The 24,775-nt window shown below is 37.5% G+C and overlaps 1 protein-coding gene across 2 annotated transcripts; it reads left to right on the top strand.

The window, feature by feature from the left end:
- The first annotated feature begins 51 nt into the window (after positions 1-51).
- atp10d (ATPase phospholipid transporting 10D) lies at positions 52-22,868 on the top strand. Of its 2 annotated transcripts, XM_026224136.1 has the most exons (23): positions 52-466; positions 1,712-2,075; positions 2,173-2,367; positions 8,361-8,565; positions 9,080-9,165; positions 9,408-9,514; positions 9,626-9,757; positions 9,863-9,975; positions 10,629-10,881; positions 11,558-11,772; positions 11,918-12,094; positions 13,087-13,720; positions 15,735-15,832; positions 15,956-16,082; positions 16,176-16,360; positions 17,242-17,509; positions 17,600-17,676; positions 18,871-18,996; positions 19,096-19,296; positions 19,404-19,484; positions 19,590-19,694; positions 20,395-20,582; positions 21,559-22,868. In XM_026224136.1, the coding sequence occupies exons 2-23, from the start codon at positions 1,786-1,788 to the stop codon at positions 21,785-21,787; spliced, it is 4,092 nt and encodes a 1,363-aa protein (XP_026079921.1). In that variant the 5' UTR covers positions 52-466; positions 1,712-1,785; the 3' UTR covers positions 21,788-22,868. The 2 variants fall into 2 exon arrangements, with proteins under 2 accessions (XP_026079921.1, XP_026079922.1); XM_026224137.1 differs by lacking the exons at positions 52-466; positions 1,712-2,075; positions 2,173-2,367 and adding an exon at positions 5,720-6,356.
- Positions 22,869-24,775: the final 1,907 nt, after the last annotated feature.

Genomic DNA, 24,775 nt, shown 5'->3' with positions numbered 1-24,775 from the left:
ATCAAAATAAATGTTTTTTTTTTACACAATTTAACCAAAACTTTCAAAAAAGATAAACTTTTCAAACATCTTAAAACAAAAAGGCTAAATTAGTTACAAGATGTACTATTCAGAAATTATATATTTTACTTAAAATCCTTTGGAAATGCTGGTACTTTATTATGGTTATATACATTTTACGTAAAACAAAAAAACAAACAAACAAACAAACAAAAAAAGGATTCTGTTTTATTTCGATTGCCAAGAATGATAATACATGTTTTCGCAAAGAGAAACTCTTGGGTGTATGTGTGTGGAGCTCAGAGCTCACAGGATCCTCACGCGCTAGAAGAGCTCGTGAAGGGACGAAAGTTATCTGATGTTGGTCACTGTAAGCCATATAACGGTTTAATATAATAACTGAAACGCTGATGCATGATTTGTCCGGGAGCTTACTCTGAAATGTGGCCAAGTCCATGACTCGACGGTAAGTTTAAGGCTTTGTTATCGTAAATATGCATTGGCTGCTGTCTTGTTTCCCATCCAGACGCCTCAGTCTTTAATTGGGTCCTTTAAGAAGTACATGCACATACTGGGCCATAAAGCCGACATAAGCATTTTATTATTTTACAATCTTTTTGACCTGCGTTCACTCGAGGTCACATGCACACCTATTGTACACGCTTCATAATATGTGTCTGGTCAATGTGTTTCCGGATGTGTAAAAACGGAGCTTTTTTCTTTTCTTAAACCAAAATTTAAAGCACCGTGATATTTTCATCACGATATTTTCTCGTCTTATGAGCAGCACGTGATTTACTGAAACGTTTGTGCAAACTGAGAAACATTTGTTTGTATATCTCGCAGTCATTATTGTATTGCATTATATGTTTCCAACCACAATTAAAACTGCAGAAACTGCACAAATCTAAGCATTTAAATATCATTTTACTGAAGACATATCTTTTGGACATATAGAGCGACAACTGATATTTATGTACATTTTTGTAAGTACACTGCTATACGATTACAAATACCTCTTTTACATTACAAGAATTCACAATTTCATCTTGCTTGTAGGTATGTTAATAACAGGAAAGGTGATTTTTCTGACTTTTAATTAATATGTCAAGCTTTACGGGGTTGAAGAATTGATTATATTAATTCAAATTCAAATTTTGATTTTACAGCAAAGTTGACATAATGATGTTAGCTTTAGATGTGGTTAGTCACCAGTGAATGCTGTGTAAAGGATAGAATAAACTAGTTCTTGGTTAGTTAAATTAACCAATGCCCTTTTTTTTTACATTTATTTGTTAATTTCTATTTGGTTGTTCTTATTTTGTTTGGAAAACAAGTTAACTAGAGTATGTCCATGGTCACCTTTACCTGCTTAATGTTTTTTATATAGTCGTTTTTGTTTTAGAGAGACATTTTTCTCCTTCTTCATTTTGGGTCATGTCATTCTTGCAGTAATTCTTGCCACAGAGATCGAAACAAAATACAAAAAATCTTGTATTTTTGCCTATGTGAAATTTGAGATGTTTTTTTTGGAACTAATCAAACATTTCTTCCTTGTTACAAGGAAGTATGAGGCACAACTTCTGTGTTTGCTTTGTCACAAGTTAAGCCTGTTCAACAGGATTAAAAAAAGAAAGAAGTAGTAATGGCAGGTTGCAAGTAATTCACTGTACAGATTTATATTAGTTTTTGTACATGTTTATGTGTTCAGGAGGTGGGCTGTTTGTAGCGTACACGGGGACTTTGTCATTTGGTCTCCTCAGGTTTTGGGATCTTCTCAACCTCATGGAGCGACTCTACTGGATTCGTCACAGATGTCTGCAGCTGATATCCACAGACAGGAGGAGAGGCTGGTACTCTCCTCCTTCATCACTTCCTGCGAAAAGTAGCCTGGATGCTCAGGACCCTCTGGTTCAGAGGTTCACTGGAAAGAGAAGAGTGGTGGTGTCACGATGTGGTCCACACCAAGCGGAGTACCACAGCTTCTCCAAGGGCTTTCAAGATAACAGGATCCGCACCACCAAGTACACCATCATCAGCTTCATACCCATGAATCTTTTCCAGCAGTTTCACAGGTCAGATATTGAGCTGAATGAATCATGTATTGTCTAAATTATCTGATAGCGTGTTGTTGTTTATTTTTTTACTGACACATTTGGTTCCTGACAACAGAGCAGCAAATCTGTACTTCCTGTTCTTGGTGCTGCTGAATTGGGTCCCAGTGGTGGAAGCATTTCAGAAGGAGATTACCATGATCCCACTAGCTGTGGTTCTAACAGTCATTGCCTTCAAAGACGCCATGGAGGACTACAGACGTTACCGCTATGACAAGAAAATAAACAACACACTAACAAGTGTCTACAGCGGGTCAGTATTTTTACATCCCTGTTTATAGACGGTTTCATCTTCAGTAGACTGAAGTTGGGCTCAGTTGGTTGTGCTGCGGGATGTGTTTCCCATACATTTATTTATTTTTGGAGACTCGCCACAATTTTAAAACTGATCGATTTTCAAAAAGGCTTCGTTAAATAAACATGAGTAACGTAACATTACGTAACGTACTGCACGTTTAATAATAATTCCTTACATTTATGTTTAAATATCAAAACGAGGCACGGGTGTTTTTATATCGCTGTATTTCTGAAAGAAGATTTGCATGTTATATGTGTGATAAAGCAGTGTGTGAGCGTACCAGCTCTGCTTCGTTTACAGCTGTTACTGGGTAAACCTCTATATCTCGCGCTTTATGTCTATGCTTTAAAACATCTCCTGCTGGCAAATAATGAATTAGCATTTTCATTAAGTCTGCCTGATCCACACAGAAAACACATTTTGTTTGTTATCAAAAAATATCTACTCTAGAGGGAGTCTACCGGAAGTTAAGTTAGGTCCACAAAAGCGCTCACGCGCATTAACGTTTGTTTATGTTGATGCCGTTGAAACCGTCTATATAATGTGGTCAATGATGAGACTTTTTAATGATCATGTGACTCTGTTTCGGTTCGTTTTGTAACTTCCTCTCTTGGCTGATTTGAGGAATACACTTACAGTAACTCATATTTGGTTACTTGCCTGTATTTTCCCCATATTGCATTGTGACCTGTTTCAAGGTAAATGCCTAGTGAGGGTAGCTTGTGTTCTACAGGCAAAGACCATAGAATGATACAGATTGCAAGACCACTGTCTGTTGTCTTTTTCACTTTGACATTAAAAATTAAAACAAATTTACTGATGGATAAAAGTGATGCAATGCCATCTGCCATGCAAAGGTCCCATGCAAATTGTTACAAAGTGATTTATAATTTGTCAAAATATTAATCATTGTGGGACCACTCAGCCATCAGTGAATTTTTTTACTTGGACCACAATCTATTTAAAATAAAGTGATGAGGCTATTTGGAATAAGTATTATTCAGTGTTATTTATATACTGTATTGTAAAACATTTATTCAGATTTTGAATTAGCATTTATTTTTATATTTTCAGTTTTCATAATACTTATAGCTTTAGTGATTTTATATTGTTTTGTCATTTTGTCATTATCTTTTTGTATTTTTAAGGCTTAATTTGTTTATTTTTGTTTTACCTTCATATTTTTATTTATTTATAAAAAAAATTGGTTTTAGTCTTACTTACCAATGGGCAATGGCCCATTTATATTTTTATTAACCTGTCAATTTTCTTTTAGCCTTTGGCTTTGGATAAAATGCAGTGGCTTTTGCTTTGTTCTGCATCTTGTGATAGTTGCATACCATGAGGAACAGATTTGCCTTCATCATTAGAGATAAATGACTTCATTATACTCCTAAAACATGCTGTAACTTTTAGGCCAAATTTCCCCATAAGCTTTAAAGTTTCCTCAGACAAAGCAGGAAGATAGATGTTGTTATTCATAGGCACTACAAAAGTAAAGCTAACAAAAAGTAAAAATAAAATAAAAATACAATTACAACATAGTGTTGTTCCAGGCAGGGTGTATCACCTGCACCTCTGCATATCTCTCAGGAAGGATCCCAATGCTAGAAAGCCCTACATTCAGATTAACTGCTGTCTATGGCCTCTTGACTTTGTTTCTTGCTTTCATTACTTTCACTTTTTTCTGTGCACTGGTTTGTTAAGCTGAACTGCCAGTCGGAGTGATCTCTCTCACCACAGGTACAGACACCAATTCAGCATGCTCAAACCAGCCACCACCCTGTTTTTTTTTTAACTATAAACGTGGAAGTCCTCACTGTCACTATCATTAAAAAGTGATGACTGTATACACAGATTCACTGAAACACTGCACCTCCTAGATTAGAGGTTAATTTCCACGAAATAGGATTGCATAATTTCCATATTGTGCAAAACTTCCTTCTAGGCTCTCAAGGACTTAAGACAATTAGAATGAATTATTAGTGAGCACTTCTCCTTTGCCGAGATAATCCACCACCCCACAGGTGTGGCATATCAAGATGCTGATTAGAACCCCATGATTAGTGCACAGGTGTGCCTTAGGCTGGCCACAATAAAAGCCCACTCTAAAATGTGTAGTTTTACTGTACTGGGTGGTCCGGGGGGTTCTTAAAACCAGTCAGTATCTGGTGGGACCACCATTTGCCTTATGCAGTGCAACACATCTCCTTCACATAGAGTTGATCAGGTTGTTGATTGTGGCCTGTGGAATGTTGGTCAATTCCTCTTCAATGTCTGTGCAAAGTTGCTGGATATTGTCAGGAACTGGAACACAGTGTCGTATACGCCGATCCAGAGCATCCCAAACATGCTCAATGGGTGACATGTCTGGTGAGTATGCTGTCCATGCAAGAACTGGGATGTTTTCAGCTTCCAGGAATTGTCTACAGATCATAGGGCTGTGCATTAACATGCTGCAAGATGAGGTGATTGTTGTGGATGAATGGCACAACAATGGGCCTCAGGATCTCGTAAAGGGATTCATCTGTGAAGAGAACACCTCTCCAAAGTGCTAGACGCCATCAAATGTGAGCATTTGCCCACTCAAGTCCATTACGACGACGAACTGTAGATGAGCTTCCCTTGAATCTTGCGACATCTGTGGCATTGTGCTGTGTGATAAAACTGCACATTTTAGAGTTGCCTTTTATTGTGGCCAGCCTAAGGCACATCTGTGCAATAATCATGCGGTCTAATCAGCATCTTGATATGCCACATCTGTGAGGTGGATGGATTATCTCGGCAAAGGAGAAGTGCTCACTAACACAGATTTAGACAGATTTGTGAACAATATTTAAGAGAAATAGGCCTTTTGTCTACGTAGAAATTTTGTCTACCTAGAAATAGTCTTAGGTCTTTGAGTTCATTTTGATGTCTTGATGTGAAACTTCAAATGTAGTTTTGAAAGTGCCACCCCTTATGGCCAGTGCTCATTTCTTGTAACAAGAGCACACTTTGCTTTCCCTTCATCTGTGTTCGACTATAGCCACTGTAAAATACAAATAAAATGTCTTGATCATATCTACAACATGCAGTTAAGAATAGCCTTGATAAAGGAATGTTTGTAATTGTAAACTTTATAGTAATAATAATAACAATCTTTGCTTCAAAGGTCCAGAGCTCCTTAGATTATAAATAACTTGTGTTCTCTGTCCGAGATAAACGTCACACTGCAAACAGGTCACATATTTTAAAAAGCCATAAAAAGCTCTATGTCTACTTTGTTTATGATGTTTGGGAGTGTTTCCTGGATAAGGAGCGGCCCGGTCTATATGTTGTAGATTATTACAAGTTTCTGAGCCACACGCACTACTGTTGAGACAAAGGTTTTGAAGAGCGTAAGGCTTCTCAGGTGTCAGATCTTGCATGTGTTGATCATGGCTTGGACAGAATCAGATACGTGAATTTGACTTGTGAAGGTGAGACCTGTTGGACATGCTTGGGATAGAGAAACTGCCTAAATTGGCTGGACCGTTCTTAAAGACTGAGCGGAAGAGTCCTGCTGCCATGATTCAGCAGTTGGAGCAAGATCAAGGAGGTGGCATGACAAAAGATCCATCCAAAAACAGAAGGGTTGTCATGCAAAGTGGGACTGAACATGAAGAAATAAAGGAATTACAGCAGTCATACAACAGGAATAAGGTCCGGACGACCAAGTACACCTTCCTGTCTTTCATTCCCAAGAATCTTTTCGAGCAACTTCATCGTTTCGCCAATGTATACTTCGTCTTTTTGGGCGCATTGAACTTTGTGCCTATTGTAAATGCGTTCCAGCCAGAGATCTCGATCATTCCTATTGTCTTCGTGATGTCCATTACTGCTGTTAAAGACCTTTGGGAGGACCAGCGTCGGAGGAAGTCTGACCAAAAGGTCAATCACCGCTTATGTGAAGTTTATGACAGGTAAACTAATGAAACATTCTGAATGTCAGAATTGAAAATATACATATAACACATACAGTCTACAGGTGCATACCTCTTTTTGTACTAACCATGTGTGGCATTGAAGCTGATTTTTGCTGTCAGCAGATCACAGTGTAGCACATATATGTGTTTAGCATATACATGCATTTTTGTTATTCAAAAGCATGTTTAGTTAAGGTATTGTTTAACCTACTGTTGCTGTGAGGTGACTTGCCCCAGATATTTCACTTTTGGCAGTTTCTTGATCTGGCTTCAGTTTCACTGGCTTTTTCCTCAAACAGTCGGAGGTGTGGCTTCATAACTTCATTGGATGTGTCAAATCGAATAAACTTTGTCATTTGGATTTGCATGGTAAAGTGTCACAGCTTCAATTTTGCATTGGATTTCCGATCTCCCAAGCTTCTGTGTCTATTTCCATTCTGTATCCTGTGCTGTAACCCATTTATTAGTGTATCTGTTAGTTAATGGTTAACTTGAAGTATAGTTATTATCGAAGTGTTTGTCTTTTATAATTGAGCCACTATCTTATGATCAGAGGTTTGTTCATTGTATCACGTGTGTGTGTGTGTGTGTGTGTGTGAGTGTGAGAACAATGGCATATTTTAACAGATAATTGATTCATAAACTGCCAAGTGTGATTTCTCAGAATCGACAAAAGCTTGTAAGGTAACACTTTAGTACTGACTAGATGATTATTAACATGCTTATTATTTACATATTGGCTGTTTATTAGTACTTATAAAGCACGTTCTGCTTGACCATATTCTACATCCCTAATCCTACCTAATACCTAAACTTAACAACTACCGTACTAACTAAGCAGCAAATTAGAATTTTGAGGCAAAATTCGTAGTTAATAGCAAGAATTGGACTTTAAAATAAAGTGTGACTTATTATAAATATTCAAATGCTGTCTTTGAATTGATAATTAATTGTTAAAGGGTTTTGGGTGTATTGGTAGCATGTTGCTACTATGTACAGTGTAAAGTCAACCGTCTGTAAATAGCAGGTATGAAGACACTGTTTATATTTTGCTTTCTCGCACTGATGACCTGACAAATATTGTACTCAAACGTTGAATTATCCAACATTTGGCTCTAGCTAAGCTCTTAATGTTGCTGAGTTTATAAAGGCTCCCTTGTGATTGTCTTGCCGCAGGGGGTCATATTAGTTTGCCTGTTATGGAGCTGTTGCCGTGGGTGACAATGAAGCACAGCGTTTCCTTGATTACTATGGCATTGAGGCTCTTGTGTTTAGTTCAGTAGTTGTGTTTAGAAGCAGTAATGCTTGAATCCGTTTATGTGTGTTTTACTTTATTCACATGGCACATCATCAATGCACCGAAACAAAGCGTCATTGGAAATGCAAGTACCTGTATGGTTTTGTCATGTGGGATTGTTCACAATGGTTCTGTAAATATTCAGTTATAGCACCTGCAAGACTGGTTTTGAGTGGCATCAATGTGAGGGCTGTTTTAACTGATAATAAACACGTCTCTCAGGAATACTGTGATCAGTCTACAGTCAAATACTTTTGTTTAATGAGAACCAAATAATAATATGTTTGCATTTGTAGTTCCTGGCAACCAACAAGAACTTTTTGCCTTTCGTGATCATCTTGTATAATGAAAAGAATAAATAAGAAGAAATAATGTTCAGGCAGACACTCATTATAACCGACTGAACCTGCTTGGGAATTCGCATGACCCCATTGCTATATATATATATATATATATATATATATATATATATATATATATATATATATATATATATATATATAAAACATAACATAACCATGTATAAAGCATGGTCATTTTTACACATATTTTAAAAGAATATGTATGAATATTGAACTGTATCTTTTTTTTTGTGATTTTCAAATCTTCTGTTTTTAAATCCTGACAATGAAATCAATACTTGAATCCTGTTGTTTATTCAATTTTAATAGTGAACAAAGAGTGTGTGTGTGTTTGTGTTGAAGGAAGCAGAAGCGGTATGTGGAGCGGCGTTGGGCAGAGGTGTGTGTCGGTGATCTGGTCCGTCTCTGCTGTAATGAGATCATTCCTGCTGACATGGTGCTGCTGCACTCGTCTGATCCTAACGGTGTGTGTCACATCGAGACGGCCAACCTGGATGGAGAAACCAACCTCAAACAAAGGCAGGTGGTCCGTGACCTGCCACAGCAGGTGAGTGGCCAGCCATTTCATTATCTTGTTTTTCCTCCATATATTTATGAGGTGAAATAGGTTTTGCTTAAAAGGGTCAGTGTTTTATTGCATTAAAATCCATCAAGTTGTTTAAAAGAAATAAAATGCAGTTTATATAGACGATTACTTTAATTTACATGATCTATGATTCTCTGTTTCTGAATATTTTAATTCTGAACAATGCCTGGTGAAGGTCACCTGACTGAAACGTATGAATTGCAAGCTATAGCAGTGTGTTTAATTCTTTTATTTTTGTTGGACTGTTTGCTTTTCTTTTTAACTATGCATATTCTTTTATGATTTACTTGGAGTTGTGGTGGTATTTCTCTTATATTTTGAATTTGTGAATTAAAATAGATGTTCTTGTAAGGCATTTTTCTTCATTGCGAATAAAATGTCTCATGAACTGCTGAAATTCTTTACTTTGTTAAATGATATTTCATAAAAGCTTTATTCAAACAGTATGTGTAAATTTGATGTGTTCTTCCATTAGGGATCTGAATTTGTTCCAGAAAGCTACAGCAGTCACATTGAGTGTGAAAATCCCAACAACGACTTGAGACGGTTCAGAGGCTTCATGTGAGTAAAGCAGTAAACTTCTTCTGTAAATGATAAACGAAAGGCTGGAGACTTTCAATGAGAAAGATAGTGACTTTGTTTTTGTTTGTTAGTTTGTTTGTATTTAATGCAATTCCAGCTTCTGTGGCTATTTTCAAGTTGAGAAATATTATGGCTGAATTATATCATGTCTTTACTATGTGTTTTGCTAAAAAACACATGCTCTCTTCGAAAGAGTTAACTGAGATTGTTTTTGTAATCAGGGAGCATCCTGGTAAAGTGCGGGTTGGACTCCATAGTGAAAACCTGCTCCTGAGGAGCTGCACTGTGAGGAACACAGAGACTGTGATTGGTATTGTGGTCTATGCAGGTCAGTTTCTCATATTGCACTCAGAGATTAACTTCAGATATGACAAGTTCATTGCATCATTGTTAAGAGCTCAATTGAGCAATAACAATGTTTGTGTGTGTGTATCTTCAGGTCATGAGACAAAAGCAATGCAGAATAACAGTGGGCCACGCTACAAAAGAAGTAAACTGGAGCGCAGACTCAATATGGACGTCCTGTGGTGTGTGGTTTTACTGCTGCTCATGTGTCTTATTGCTGCTGTAGGTTAGTATTCCGGTCAATGGCATACTTGTGACAGGACTTCAACTTTTAAGTACTAAGTTAATGATATTTTTGTGGGTTTAGTGAAAATGTGGTTGTGATCTACAGGTCATGGTTTTTGGTTGAATGGACTACAGAATCCCATTTACATGATCCCTGACGACACACACCCTGCTCTCGCTGCCTTTTACATGTTCTGGACTATGATCATTGTGTTGCAGGTGCGTGATAGTGAGCGGAAATATTTTATATCTACACAAACAAATACATGTAAACTACTTGTCAAAAGGTTGGAATAAGGTCTCCTGTTTACTAAGGCTGAGTTTATTGAATTAAATATACAGAAAAGAAACCGTAGTATTGTGAAATGTAAAACTGTTTTCTATTTGAATTTATATTACAATGTAATTTATTTCTGTCATGGCAGTGATGAATTTGCAGCAAGTATTACTTCAGTCCTCAGTGTCACATGATCCTTCAGTAATAATTAATTTGCTGATTGCACTTTTTTATTATTGTCAATGTTGGAAACAGTTAAACTTAATAAACTGCATTTATTTGAAATGGAAATCTTTTGTAACATTATGTTTTTATTTCCTGTCACTTTTGATCAGTTTAATGTACCCTTGCTAATCAAAAGTAGTAATAAAAAGAAGGTCTTGGTATTGTATGATTTCCACAGAATTATTAGGAAGCAAAAACTGTTTTCAACATTTATAATGACAAGGAATGTTTCTTAAGCAGCATATTAGCATATTAGAATAATTTCTGAAGGACCATGTGACACTGAAGACTTGAATGAAGCTCATTAAAGTACATACCTAGAATATCTGACATTGCTGTCCTTCTCTGTCTCCTTTTCCCTCTGTTGCAGGTGCTGATTCCCATCTCGCTCTATGTGTCGATAGAGATTGTGAAGCTGGGACAGATTTATTTCATTCAGAATGATTTAGATCTGTATAACCCAGTACTGGACACAGGAGTGCAGTGCCGAGCGCTGAACATCACAGAAGATCTTGGACAGATCCAGCACCTGTTCTCTGACAAGACAGGAACCCTCACAGAGAACCGCATGCTGTTCCGCCGCTGCACTGTTGCAGGAACCGAGTACCCTCACCATGAGAACGGTCCGTTTACTTCACAACAGCCTTCAAAATATACCCCACTGATTCTTTAGGCATGCCATTCATAAGGATAAAAACGAAATATTAAATTGATTGACTGGCTTACATTTAACACAGTTGATTTATGGTCTAAAGAGATTTTATAGAATGTTTTTTAAATCAATCACTTAACATGCTAACTTAAGATATTCATAAACGGATGAATATTAAGATATTTATTTATTTATGCTAAGAACAGTAATTAAATATTATGGTTTACTTTTTTTATTCCGCTCTCTGAACACTGGTAATACATCATGGGATCAGTTGGGAGTATATTATATTAAGAGCCATAATTAAATGGAAATTGTGTTTGTGTGTATACAGTGCCTTGCGAAAGTATTCACACCCCTTAATTTTTTTGCCACCAATCTTTAAATATCACAATTTTTCAGTTTTTTTTTTTTTTTTTAAATAACATTCATTTATCCAGCTTACTATTACTCGTTTTTTTTTTTTTTTAGATATTATTATTATTACTAATTTGCTTTAGTGTTTCACTAAATATAACTGGTTATTCATTAGAGGCACCATCATGATATTTAGGGTGTTTTGAATACAATGGTGTTCTAATGATAAAGATTGAATGTTTTGTCTGATCGTCTCCTGCTTACGATCATGTTTACTTGTAACTCTTCAGCGATTTCTCTGGAACAGTACGAGGAGCAGGGCTGCGGCGATGCAGATCACTCGCTCACCCTGAGGTCACGCACTAGCAGGAAGTCACTGAGCTGTAAATCGCTCAGCTGCAACCGGAGTTCAGTGTCCCTCAATACCCTCACTGCAGAGTCTGACACACACTCAGTCCACGACACACTCCGCAGACACACACCTGGAGCCTTCAGCAGCACCATGGTGAGACGAAAACAGACTTATCTTAACATTTACTGTGAATGTGTACTGTTCCATGTCTTTATTACTTTATTAGTTAAATATTGATTTTTACTGTAATACACACCTCAAGGATTTATTGTCAGTGATATGACGTTGTGTTATCTAGGAGTGTGCCGTCATTCCAGACCCTCAGCTGCAGGCGAAGCTGAAGACACTGTCTTCACCCATGTGTTCCCCTCTCCAACAGCAAGCTGCTGAAATCTCTCACATACTCGACTTCTTTCTCGCCCTCACTGTCTGCAACACTGTAGTAGTCTCCTCACCCACTCAGCCGAGACATGTGGTATGAAGCCTTTCAACTGATAGTCTCAAACTCACGCTATCATGTTTTTGGCCACACTCTTATTTTAAAGTCCAAATTCTCGATATTAACAAACCATTAACTATGAATTTTGCGCCAATAAACAAGTGTTCTGATACAAGCATTTTATATGAAAACAAATTGTATGAACTGTACAGTCAATATGGCAATTGCTAAATGTGTGGTCACTTAGCAAAATTTTGGTAAAGGCAAAAGAGGCTAACTGAGGGCAAGAGATCCATTGCAAACAAAAAGATCTATTGTCAATAGTGTAGGGATGCATGAAGCACCACTCACAATGAAGCCACTTCCAAACCAAGCAGTTTTATAGTCAACACTGCAATTCTGTATGTTTAACTTGAACCCAAACTAAGCTCTCTTTTGAAATTCCAGATCAAGTTTATTTATACTGAATTGAGTACATTTCACCTATGAAAACTGATAAAACAGTAGTAAATATAAGCACACTTTTAAAATTTGTCCAGTTGTTTTTTAAAGCAAGAACCTGAAACCAATCAAAATATACAGGGCTTTTAAAAAACCATTTCATTTTAGTGCATGGGTACAGTAAGTACGTGAGTATTGTATGTTGTTCATTTATATTACTCAGTACTTAATTGTATAGTTACACTTTACAAAGGACACCTTGAAATAAAGTGTATCCCAATGTTTTACTATTAAGCATTTCATTCACAATAAATATAGTAAATAACAAATGATTAAACATGCAGTGTTCCTATTATTGGATGCTAAATAGAATAGATTTAGCATTATTTTCCAGTGGTCCAGTCAGTTTTTGGGCTGGCTGTCAAACTGAATTAACCTTGAAACAATTCAGTCTTTGCAAAAATGATCTTTTCTTATTGCTGAAGCATAATCAAATTGGGCAAAACATTAAATAAACCCAAATTCTGTATGGGCATTTATGTGTGTTGTTGTTGTGAACTGTGATTAATCATCATTTGTAATGTCAGGTTCAGATGCCAGTGGTGCGCACACCCCTGCGCTCTCTAGAGGAGATGAAGGCTATGTTTCAGAAGCTGAGTCTGCCTCGCTTCCCCTTATCACCTAGTCAAAACACAGACACTCCTCCCAGCCTAACTAAGAAACTCTTCAGCCGGGGTCGTTCGGCTTCCTACTTCCCTAACAACAGCCCGCAAATACCCATCAAGACCCTACAGTCACCCTCCACACCCTCTGGCACCTCTTCAAACACCCCAAGCACCCCCGTCACTCCAGCGCTGTCCAGTGGGGCGTGGGGCGAGGACGTGGATGACATACAGAAGGCCAAAGATAACTCTGCTGATGAGTCAGAGAGCGATGATGAAGATGAGGCGGAAGAGTTGTTGTACGAGGCGGAGAGCCCGGACGAGGCGGCATTGGTGCAAGCAGCGAAGGCCTATGGGTGTACTCTGCTGGGCCGGTCCCCAGAGCAAGTCCTTGTGACTGTTCCAGGCACTGGGCCGCTGTCCATCCCTCTGCTACACGTACTGCCATTTCATTCTGCCCGCAAGAGGATGTCTGTGGTGGTGCGCCATCCACTCACTGGACAGGTGGTCGTTTACACTAAAGGAGCCGATAATGTCATTATGGAGCTGGCTGAAGCAGGTATGTGAGGTGACGTCTTTTAATGTTTATTAAGGTTGGTTCACACTATCCCAAACAATACGAATGCTTCAGGTATTGTATAGTCAGTTTTTGGACTTTGTTAATTGATAAACACAACATTCTTAAAGGGATAGTTCACCCAAAACTGATAATTCTGTCATTAATTACTCACCCTCATGTCATTCCAAATCCGTAAGACCTTTGTTCTACTGAACGTAAACAATGCTGATTACGTTGATTACATTCTTGGTTAATCTTCCAAAATGGCGAAAGAAGGTAACTTGGGGAGAAAAGTTGTTGAATAAGTTTAGTCATTATTGTTTTCAAAGTGCACAAAAAGTATTCTTGTAGCTTTGTAAAATTAGGGTTGAACCCCTGATGAAATCACATGGACTATTTAACCGATGTCTTTGCTACATTTCTGGACCTTGATCGTGGTAATTACATTGCTGTCTATGGGAGGGTCAGAGAGCTGTGTGTTCTGAAGAACGGCATTGAGGGTGAGTAATTAATGACAGAATTTTCATTTTTGGGTGAAATATCCCTTTAAAGCAAGATAGATTTACTTCAGAAGCAAAATGACATAGTTTTAAAAATAAGATAGTTCACTCAAAAATGAAAATGTGGTCATCATTTACTCATATCATTCCAAACCTGTGTAAGTTTCTTTCTCATGTTGATTTTTTAATATCCAAACAGCTGTGGGCCCCACTGGAAAGAAATACTATGGAAGTCAATGGGGACCATTACCAGAATTCAAAAAAATTACTTTATGATAGTTCAACCAAAAATTCTGTCATCATTTACACACCCTCAAGTTGTCCCAAACCATTTTCGACTTTTTGTGGAATGTAAGATAATACATTTTGAAGAATGTAGGTAACCATCAAGCAGTTGCTTGTCCCCACTTGCTTTCTAGTATGTAGAAGTCAATGGGGACCAAAAACTGCCGAAAAAAATAAATAAATAAATATAGGTTTGGATCAGCTTGAGTGTGAGTAAATTATGACAAACTTTTCATTTTTGAGTAAACTAACCTTGTGGAAGTTTTTTTTTTTTTTTTTTAATTCAAAATTCAGTGACTTTTTCTTTCCCCTATTGCAGATATTTTTGTAACATTTCATACTGCTGACATTTCATATTTCTTCGGCTGAGATATTAAGGATTTACAAAGGCCTCTTTCTGTTGGTTCAAAGGAGCAAAGCTTTGGCCAAAATCTCTATAGGAATCTGTGCAATTGGGAATTATTTGCCTATGGAATATAATCTGCAAGTGTCTGCAATGTGACTGTGCCTTGAGACTTCTCAAAAGAATCAAGTGTGAAACACTTGAGTCATGATCTCCTCAAGTGTGTGAAGAAACACTTGAGTCATGATCCCCTCAAGTGTGTGAAGTACTGTATGTTTAGTAGATTACAGACATAAGAGAGCTTTGACCTTTCAGTTTGCAAACTGTATGATATAATTTAAATACAGCTTTTTGAAGTTTAAGAATCACACTGGTCCATACTGTCTTTTTTGTTTTAATTCCAGTAAAAGGGGTAGGAAAAATGAAAATATGCTGTTAATTTACTCGCCCTGAGGCGATCTGAGATGTATATGTCTATCTTTCTAAAGTAGAACATTAAAGATGATGGTCCCTGGTGATTCATAACATGCAAGTTAATGGCTGCAGACACTTTGCCAGTCAAAGGAAATAATGAAACAGGCGAGACCAAATTAATACATTGGCTCCTGATGATATATTGAGGCCTTATGAAGTAAAACTCAATTTATATATATATATATATATATATATATATATATATATATATATATATATATATATATATATATAATTTTTTTTTTTTTTTTTTTTTTTTACTAAATTATTACTTGTAATCCATAGCCTTGGGCAAAGCAGTGTTTAATTGTGCAGCCGTTCGTGTTAAACATTTGGATGCTTGTTGTCCCAGCAGTGTTGAACCCTATGAACTCATGTCGTTGTTTTGTCTGTGTGTGCATGTGGGGTGCAGCTGAAGATGGTTTCTCTAGAGAGATCATGGAACGGACTCAAAGAAACCTGGACCAGTATGCAAGAGAGGGACTGCGCACTCTCTGTGTTGCTAAAAAAGTATGTCTTCATCTCTCACTTCCCTTATTTGCTACATTAATGATCATCTGTTTGCACACAGCACTGAAATGCCTCTGCATGGAGGTCAAGTCTTGAAACAAATTGTCGGCATATGATCAACAGGTATTGGAAGAGCAGGAATACAAAGCCTGGCTGAAGAGTCACGAGTATGCAGAAACCAGCATTGAAAACAGAGAAGAGCTTCTACTTGAATCTGCCGAGAGACTGGAAACTAATCTCACATTATTGGGTGATATATTAAAACATTGAAGACAAAAATGAAGTTGTCTGGAAATGTTATCGTGTTTTGGTTGTCCTAGCCTATTTGTGTCTTGGCTTCCAGGGGCGACGGGTATAGTAGACCGCCTGCAGGAGGAAGTGCCTGAGACCATTGAGGCTCTGCAGGAAGCTGGGATTAAAGTATGGGTCCTCACTGGGGACAAACAAGAGACAGCTATTAATATTGCTTTTGCTTGCAAACTCCTCAGACCTACAGACCACATACTGATGGCTAATTGTGACAGCAAGGTAAGTAGAGGTGGTGGAAAAACAAGACTAAGGCTGCTGATACATGGGGCAATCTTTTGAGCAATTTTGGCAGGCACCTTTTTTTTGAGCAATATGTCTTGGGCACTTTCCCACTGAGAATGGGTAACAAATTTCAATCTGGATATTTTAGATGGGTCGTGGGCCCTGTGTCTCACATTGACAGAAATATTTCCCAAAGCTGCCCAGCAACATTGCTCAAAAAGTTGCCCGTTGTATCATCAGCCTGATAGTGCTGGCCATTAAGTGCAGCTGTTGACTACAATAGCCTGTGTGTGTGTGTGTGTGTGTGTGTGTATATATATATATATATATATAAATTTTTACACACTATTCTGATTTCTATTCACATTCCTTATTTTAATCCTAAACTAATAGTTTAATTTAAATATTTTTTTTCTGTCAATTTAATATTTTGTGTATAAAATGCTGTAAGCTAAACCAAACTTGACTGTAAAATACCAAAATAAGGGTTTTTCTTCATTACTATGACCATCTGTGTGTCCAAAACATTTACATATTTCTGTATCTCAAACAGTAGAGCATGATGCTAACAGTGGCAAGATTATATGTTTGTTTCCCAGGGAATTTATAAACTAATAATAATAATAAAAGTCCACTTCAATTCAATACAAGTCATTTTGCATAAAAGCTTTTGCCAAATGCAAACAATTTAGGTGGTTTCGGGGATTCCCGTTAATTTGCTAATTTATTTAATTTAATTTAAAATGTAATTAATCAAATTAAAACCAACCTAGAAATATCACAAAAACAGAAGCAGGGACACCCATATGCTCAGTCTTTTATTTTAAAATGTATAACTGGAATCTAAATGACTTTTCTGTGTGTGTTTTATTCCTTAGGACACGTGTGAGGCTCGACTTCATGAGTTACAACATGAGATCAGAAAGGTCACAAAGGAAGGTGTTTCTGAAGATGATAGCTCTGACTGTGTGATGGTCATTGACGGCCGTACGCTGGACTACGCTCTGCAGAAAGATCTACAGGGGTCATTCCTGGAGCTCACAAGCTGCTGTCGCTCAGTCATATGCTGCAGATCAACTCCTCTGCAGAAGAGCCAAGTGGTGCGGCTCGTCAGAGACCAGCTGAAGGTCATGACCCTGGCTATAGGTAAGGGCAGTGAAAGGGCTTATGAAGGCGTATGGTTGAATGTCAATGCAGAATGTTGTTCAAACTGAAATGTGTAATGCTTATATTCAGGTGATGGAGCCAATGATGTCAGTATGATTCAAATGGCAGATGTTGGTATCGGCATCTCAGGCCAGGAGGGCATGCAGGTACAGTACAAGCAGAAACTTGGGTTTGGGCACATTTCAGTAATTAAGAATTAACTTCCTTGCAATGAATCAGGATGAATTAATCTGGATAAAACTGGTTTGACAATGTTACACAGGATGTTCTGTTGGAAAGATATAAAGAGTGATTTACAAGATGTGTAATTGCATTATTCGTTTTGACTAATCTAGTTAAACTGCATTATAAAGTCTGTCTACTATGCTCATCAAGGCTACATTTATTTGAGCAAAAACACAGTAAAATGCTAATATTATTACAATTTAAATATAATATTTGAATGTGTAATTTATTCCTGTGATGTCGTCAGTGTCACCTGAAATCCTTTTAATATGCTGATTTGCCGGTCAAGAAATATTTCTTATTATTATCAAAGTTGCTGCTAAATAATTTTTGGAAAAAGTGCTTCATGTCTTCGGAAAAATAGAATGATAAATAGAAAGTTTCATCAAAAGTTGCATTTATTTGAAATAGAAAATAAATATTTGTAACATTGCATTACTGTCACTGTTGATATATTAACGTACCCTTATTAATTACAAAAAATTAAAAAGTCTTACTGACCCTGAGCCTTTTAACAGTAGTTTATGTCAAACTAATATTTATTTAATGTTAAAAATGTCAAAACCATTAACACCACAATCTAAACCATTAAATGTCCACTACATTGTTTTCACATAGTTTTATAAAATATTGACATCGAAATTTGAATCGATTTATTATGCAATAAAGTGAGCTGTAACCACATTAATGGATCAACAGTACACTAATTCAGATTGATGCACAACCCTGGTGCACACACAACACTTCCTTTCATCTCTGTCTTGTTCCTTTTAAGTCAAGCGTACTTGAAGAAAAGAAAAATAACTCAGAGTAGAATCCACTTTGAAAATATATTTACACACGTTGGACAATTCATTTTTATAGAATTAATGAGAAAGGACAACTATGTAAAAGAACATGTTTCCAGTCCCACTTTTTACTGATTGTGTGTGTCTATACTGTGTGTGTGTGTATGTATAAGTATATATATATATATATATATATATATATATATATATATATATATATATATATATATATATTTAATATGTAAATTGTATTCCCCTCCGATTTCTCTTCATGGTTTAAACCTTGTAGTTCATCTGATAAAGCATATCTTTTTTCCATATATATAGGCGGTGATGTCCAGCGACTTTGCTATCTCTAGATTTAAGTTCCTGAGAAAGCTAATTTTGGTGCATGGTCATTGGTGTTACACTCGTTTGGCGAACATGATCCTCTATTTCTTCTACAAGAATGTGGTGAGTAATACACACATTTACACAGTTCCTCCTGCAGCCTTATCTTCTGAATCCGTGCGGTCCTGACTTGTTCCTCTTCTTTTCTGTTTTCTCATGTAGATGTACGTGAACCTTTTGTTCTGGTACCAGTTTTTCTGTGGCTTTTCAGGCAGCACAATGTCCAACTCGTGGGTTTTAATCTTCTTCAACCTGCTCTTCACCTCCGTCCCTCCAATCATATACGGTGTGCTGGACAAAGATGTGTCCGGCGAGACACTCCTAGATCTGCCTGATCTCTACAAGTCCGGACAAAACTCCCAGGTGGACATCCTGTCTCACACTCCATTCCACTGTGTTGTTTTGCAGTGTGTTGTACATGGTTATGATAGTGATATCTTATGTGTAGTTCTATGATGCTTGATTTTCAGGCCTATCTTCCATCAACATTCTGGATGAATATTATCGATGCGTTTTACCAAAGCCTAGTGTGTTTCTTCATACCTTACTTTGTGAGTCTTTCTAAAGTTCCTCACTTTACTGAGTATCATAATGTTTAATTGTCAGTACTGCACACATTTAGCAATTTATATCTTTTTTTTGTTGTTGTTGTGAAGGCATATGCAGGGTCTGATATAGGGGTCTTTTCCTTTGGCTCCCCAATCAATGGCTCCGCTCTGCTCATCATCCTCCTGCATCAGCTCATAGAGAGTCGCACAGTGGTGAGCCAATCACAATTGCTCAGCGCTATTTTGTTTCTCATCTATATCTGTGTAATATGTAAAGTAAATCTTTAGAATAGTTATTGCATTCCATGACAAATGTAACACCAAGAAACAGATTTACTAACGGCTTGCACCAGCGCAAACTGTTTTTTGGCATTAAAATAGTACTATCAGGATTACTAAAGATGTGCAGTGAAGAATTGGCACTGAAAAGGTGTGGACACAAGTTATTTTTGTGCCTGACCTTACTGAATATGGATTTGTAAGAGATTACATTTAGATGCAAAATTTATGGGAGAAGAGTATTAAAATGAATCACGCTACATGATTTACTATCGTGTGTGCTTGTCAAATTAATGGTATCTGCACAATTATTTAAGCCCCCCAAAAAATGTGTCTTAAAGCAGGCGCTACTTTGTGCTGCTCTTGGTAGAGGTCTTGTTGGCCCAAGATACAGTTTCACAAAACTGTAAATTTAAAGCTCAAATATCATTTGATTGGCAGCATACATGATGTCACATCATCATTCAGTGATAAACTGTGTCTGACAGAAGTAACCACAGTAACAACACAGTATTGAGTTATTCTTGTCACAAAATGTGCATACCAGGAACCAGGATATTTAATGTCTTTATTTATGGTATTGTGTTTCTGTATCTTCTGCTAATGTTGGTCTTGTGCTATTTTTTTTTTCCAGACATGGATACATACTGCATTGCTGCTCTTCAGTGCCTTGTTCTATTATGTCTTTGTTCTGTTGTTCAGCCTTGCGTGTGTGACGTGCAATTCTCCCACAAACCCCTTGGGCATTGAGACAAAAATGATGTCCGAGCCGCTCTACTACCTAGTGTGTGCACTTACCACAGTCCTGGCCCTGCTACCTAGGTATTACACACACATCTGAATCAGCTCATTTACATATCAGTCACAGTAACGGACTGTAACACTGACCATGCGTTTATTATTAAAATGTTTACATGTCACAAGCGAACCTCTTCACTCCCGTTTACATGCAATTATTCTGAATATTCGCTAAGACATGGTTATTTTACTGCCATTATTTGCACACCCAACAGCAGGATCATATTAAAAACATGTCTAGAGATGTACTAGATAGAAGGTTGCCCCCACCGCTTCATTTAGCAATTCTTAGTGAAGGGAAAACATTAGAACAATGTCAGTGAGTTCATTCATGAAATGATGGAAACAATACACAGCATCTGTGTACCTCCAAGCACATGCTCAATTATGTTTATGTGAAGTAAAGTTTAATTGCTATATTGCCAAAATTCCATTATAATCACATAACGAGGGTGTATGTAATTGTAGTGCTGTTTTAAAATCCAGTGACCTGACTACCAAGATGCCATACGCTTGCTGACCTTTTAAATGGCTATAGAATAAAAATGGTTATCATACACTTAATAAATGTATGTGCTGTATGTTTCAGTGTGAAGCATCTCAGAGTGGCTCCATCTCTGCATCTGCTCTGAGTTTGGGTCACTTCAGAGGGATAGTTCACACAAAAATGAATACTCTTTCAATAATTACTCACCCTCATGTTGTTCCAAACCCATAAGACCTTCATTAACATGTCAACCATCTTCCCATAATTCTAATAAGAAGTGCAGCATTTTCTTTACGCTGTTAAGAACTGTTATTGGAATCCAGTCTTGACAAACTAGTTTTCAATTTTCCCAATTCAAATAGATAGGATTTATATTCTATTCCTTTTAGCTGCATAGAAAAGATGCCTTTGGGTGTTACTACAGTGGCTGGTAAAAAATATATATATATATATTCTGCCAGACTTTATTGGAATCAGTCTTTCATGGTTTTATCTTGTCTTTCTGTGTCACAGGATCCTGTGTCGTGCCTTTTGTAACACTATCTGTCCATCTGACCTGGTGAGAGCACAGAAAATGGAGAGACTCTCGGCACAAGATTATTCCATGAGTTTACGGCAGTGGAAGGAGAACAAAGCTGCTCAAAGACTGTCCTCCAGACGCATCCCTCAGAACCTCAGTGTAACTGCTGACATGCCTAATTTAACAGACTGTATCGCTGAAGCAGGTGCTGTTCTCTCATGACCAATAAGGAAGTTGCCCATGATCATGTAAACATGGTCCTTAGTTCAAATAGTGAAAATATATTCTTGCACTTTAATGATCGGCAGATACTCTGACCAGTCAGAAATCAGATCTGGCTTTTCTCTGCCCAATAAGTGTTTTCACTGTGATGTAAAGTACCTGGGTTCTGTGGAGCTTACAGATGAACTGCATCGCAAACTCATTCCAGTCCAGAGATCGCAGAGTAGACTTGGAGGCTGGCTCTCGTAGACAAAAGATATTCAGATAATTGTTTACATTTCACAAGGCTATGGCTGTGACATTTTTAATTACACATGCACTCCAGAATTACGCAAGAACCTCAGAGTTGTGAGGATGAATTGTGGGTTAGGATGTGGCTAGTGTTTTCCAACCTACTGTGGCTCCTTTGCTCCTACTTTAATGCAATACTCAATTTCTGGCTATTGAGGGTAAAAAATTCAGAACTTCACAACTGCATAGACCATGAGAAAATGAGCTTGCACACTTAGTGTGCATAAACTAACACAAATTCCTACAGTCATATTTATTCAAGCAAACTGCAAATGATGGTCTTACTCTTTGAGAATATAGAAATTATCAAGTTAAATGATTTTATTTTTCTGGTAATCTTTCAATAATTAGGAGAAACATAACTGTGTCTGTTTGATACTGTATCTGATCATGGAAAAGTTTAATACAACGAGGCCTTTACATTAAATTAACTTTCCCTGCTCAGGAATAAAATTAGGTGAACATAAACAGGAGCTAATGTATTCATGACCCAAGGTCCCTGATGTCCATTTGTGTGTTCAGTCTGACACTGAACAGCCTGACTGCATGCATTACAAACGGACCAGTCCAGTATTTTATGATGAATGCTAGATTGCTTTTTATAATTCAATGAAATATTATTTTCATTATGAAAGTGAATGCTTGACTTTTGAAAATGTGAATTAATAATCCAGAATGATCTCCTAAAAGGATTTTGAGTCACTGACTAGAAAACATTATTTATAGTCATTATTTTACATCTTATGTGAGCCATTTGTACGTTTGCAATAAAATACTCAAAACGATAAAACTTGACTACTGCTTGAATCTGAACATATACACAACAGGTAAACAACCGAGGAAAGATGTCCAAACATATTTTTTAAGCATGAAACACAGATGATGCAGTAAGACAGGGCAGGGCACACGACAGGAGAACAGGCTGGTCAGAAGGAGATGGCTCCAGACTCTGTGGCAAAAGGAGACCTGCTAGCAACTAGTAGGAAGGGCCTGCCCTGGCCCAGTTGAAGGAATCCCTTCTTGCGCCATAATGTCTTTCAGGTCAGAAGAATCAGCGATCAGGGAGGATTCAGGAAGCAGGGCCGGAACCAACAAAGACACAAAAGACAAAACGGGAGACAAGAATTTGACAGATAAAAGTAAACTTGCAAACCAATGCCTAGGGAGAAAAGAAACCTAAAAAGGAAAAACAAAGTAATACTAGAAATAACTGGAATTAACTGAAAACAAAAGGATAACAATTGGAAAAAGCTAGGAATAACTAACTAAGACTACAAAAACTAGAACTAGACTATACATGGGAACAAATTAAAACTAGAAAATAAGAGGGAACCAAATGCAAAATACTGATTAAAGAGTTCTAACAAGACTAAATATCCAAGCTAGAGACTGTACACAAGGAACACACAAAAACGAACCAGCAAAGACCAGAGGGAAATGAGCACAATATAAAGGGAGCAGAGCACACAAGGATCAGGTGAACAATTAGACAAAAAGGACTCTAAACAAGGGAGCGTGGTGATTAGAAACGAGGAGGCAGGACAAGGGGAGCACACAGCCAAAATAAACAGAGACACAACCATGTGCTCAGGCACAAAATGAACAGAGACACATTAAACAAAGATAGGACAGACAAGACTGTCAGGGCAGGATCCTGGCAACATCAGCTGTTTTGCGACCAATGGCTATCATCATCATCCCAATTTAAATCCTAAATATCAATCATGTTTGATGATAATCAAGGCTGCCCCGATTTGTGTGCAAACAGATCGGGAAGTGCAAGACACGATCGGCGAACACCTCACACTACCAAATAATCTGCGTTGAACACTGGGACAGATCAAGGTGCTCAACAAGATGTCTGCTCTGATTCTCTGGAGGGGGAAATCGGTGTTAAATCATGCTAAAAATCCTGAGCCAGGCTTAACCCAGAAGATGAGCAAGTTGCCAATATACTGTGCTTCAATTCTCTTATGTTGTGTATGTTGGGTGCTATAGCCACTTTTGGGAGCTCTTTGTATGCTTTGTAGAACTCTCTAAAGGGTTGCCATTAACAAAGCAGAAAAATCTGGCTGGATAGTTGATGCTATAGCCCTGGTTTAGGCCTTGTGGGCTTACAGTTTTCTATTGAAGTGAAGGCACTCTCCACCAGAGGAATGGCCTCCTACTGGGCTTGGTCCAGGGGGGTTTCAATTGGTGAGATCTGTGCGCCAGCCGGCCTTTCTTCGGCATCTTCTTTAGCCAGTTTTATAACTTTGACATTTCTGTCCTTTAGGCACTGATTCTTTCCCACTCTTATCCATTTGTTTGTGCAGTGACATAAAGCTACATGACCAAATCAAGCTTCGGTATTAGACTAAACAGGAGTTCCGCCCATAAATGTGTCAAGGCACTACTTGTTCCCTTATATCAGAGAACCAAGGTTATTTTAGTAACTGGAGCATTCTTACTCTGTCAATAATAACAGCAAAGCAGCAAGTCAGGTGGCTAACCTGTTGGATGCAGCTAATATTATTGCTTCAACAAATATTATGTAGACTTTGAAAAATTAGCAAAATGGTAAAGGGTAATGGAAGAAAGTGATTCAAATGGAGATTCAGTCTAAATCAAGCACTGTATCATTTGGCAAGGTAAAACAATCAGTCCCCTGGCCTGAAGGCAGAGAACAAGTAAATAAAAATAAATAAATCATATTTT

Source organism: Carassius auratus, chromosome 38 (genome assembly GCF_003368295.1).
Source record: "Carassius auratus strain Wakin chromosome 38, ASM336829v1, whole genome shotgun sequence".
Classification (NCBI taxonomy): domain Eukaryota; kingdom Metazoa; phylum Chordata; class Actinopteri; order Cypriniformes; family Cyprinidae; genus Carassius; species Carassius auratus.
The sequence above is the reverse complement of the archived record's forward strand: the minus strand, read 5'-3'. Positions and strand labels throughout refer to the sequence as shown.

Bases quoted from the DNA above. Each gene is read 5' to 3' on its own strand.
- atp10d (XM_026224136.1), top strand. From the start codon at position 1,786: ATGGAGCGACTCTACTGGATTCGTCACAGATGTCTGCAGCTGATATCC. The intron at 17,510-17,599 runs GTAAGGGCAGTG...GCTTATATTCAG, and splicing joins GGTCATGACCCTGGCTATAG to GTGATGGAGCCAATGATGTC. The intron at 19,297-19,403 runs GTGGACATCCTG...CTTGATTTTCAG, and splicing joins AGTCCGGACAAAACTCCCAG to GCCTATCTTCCATCAACATT.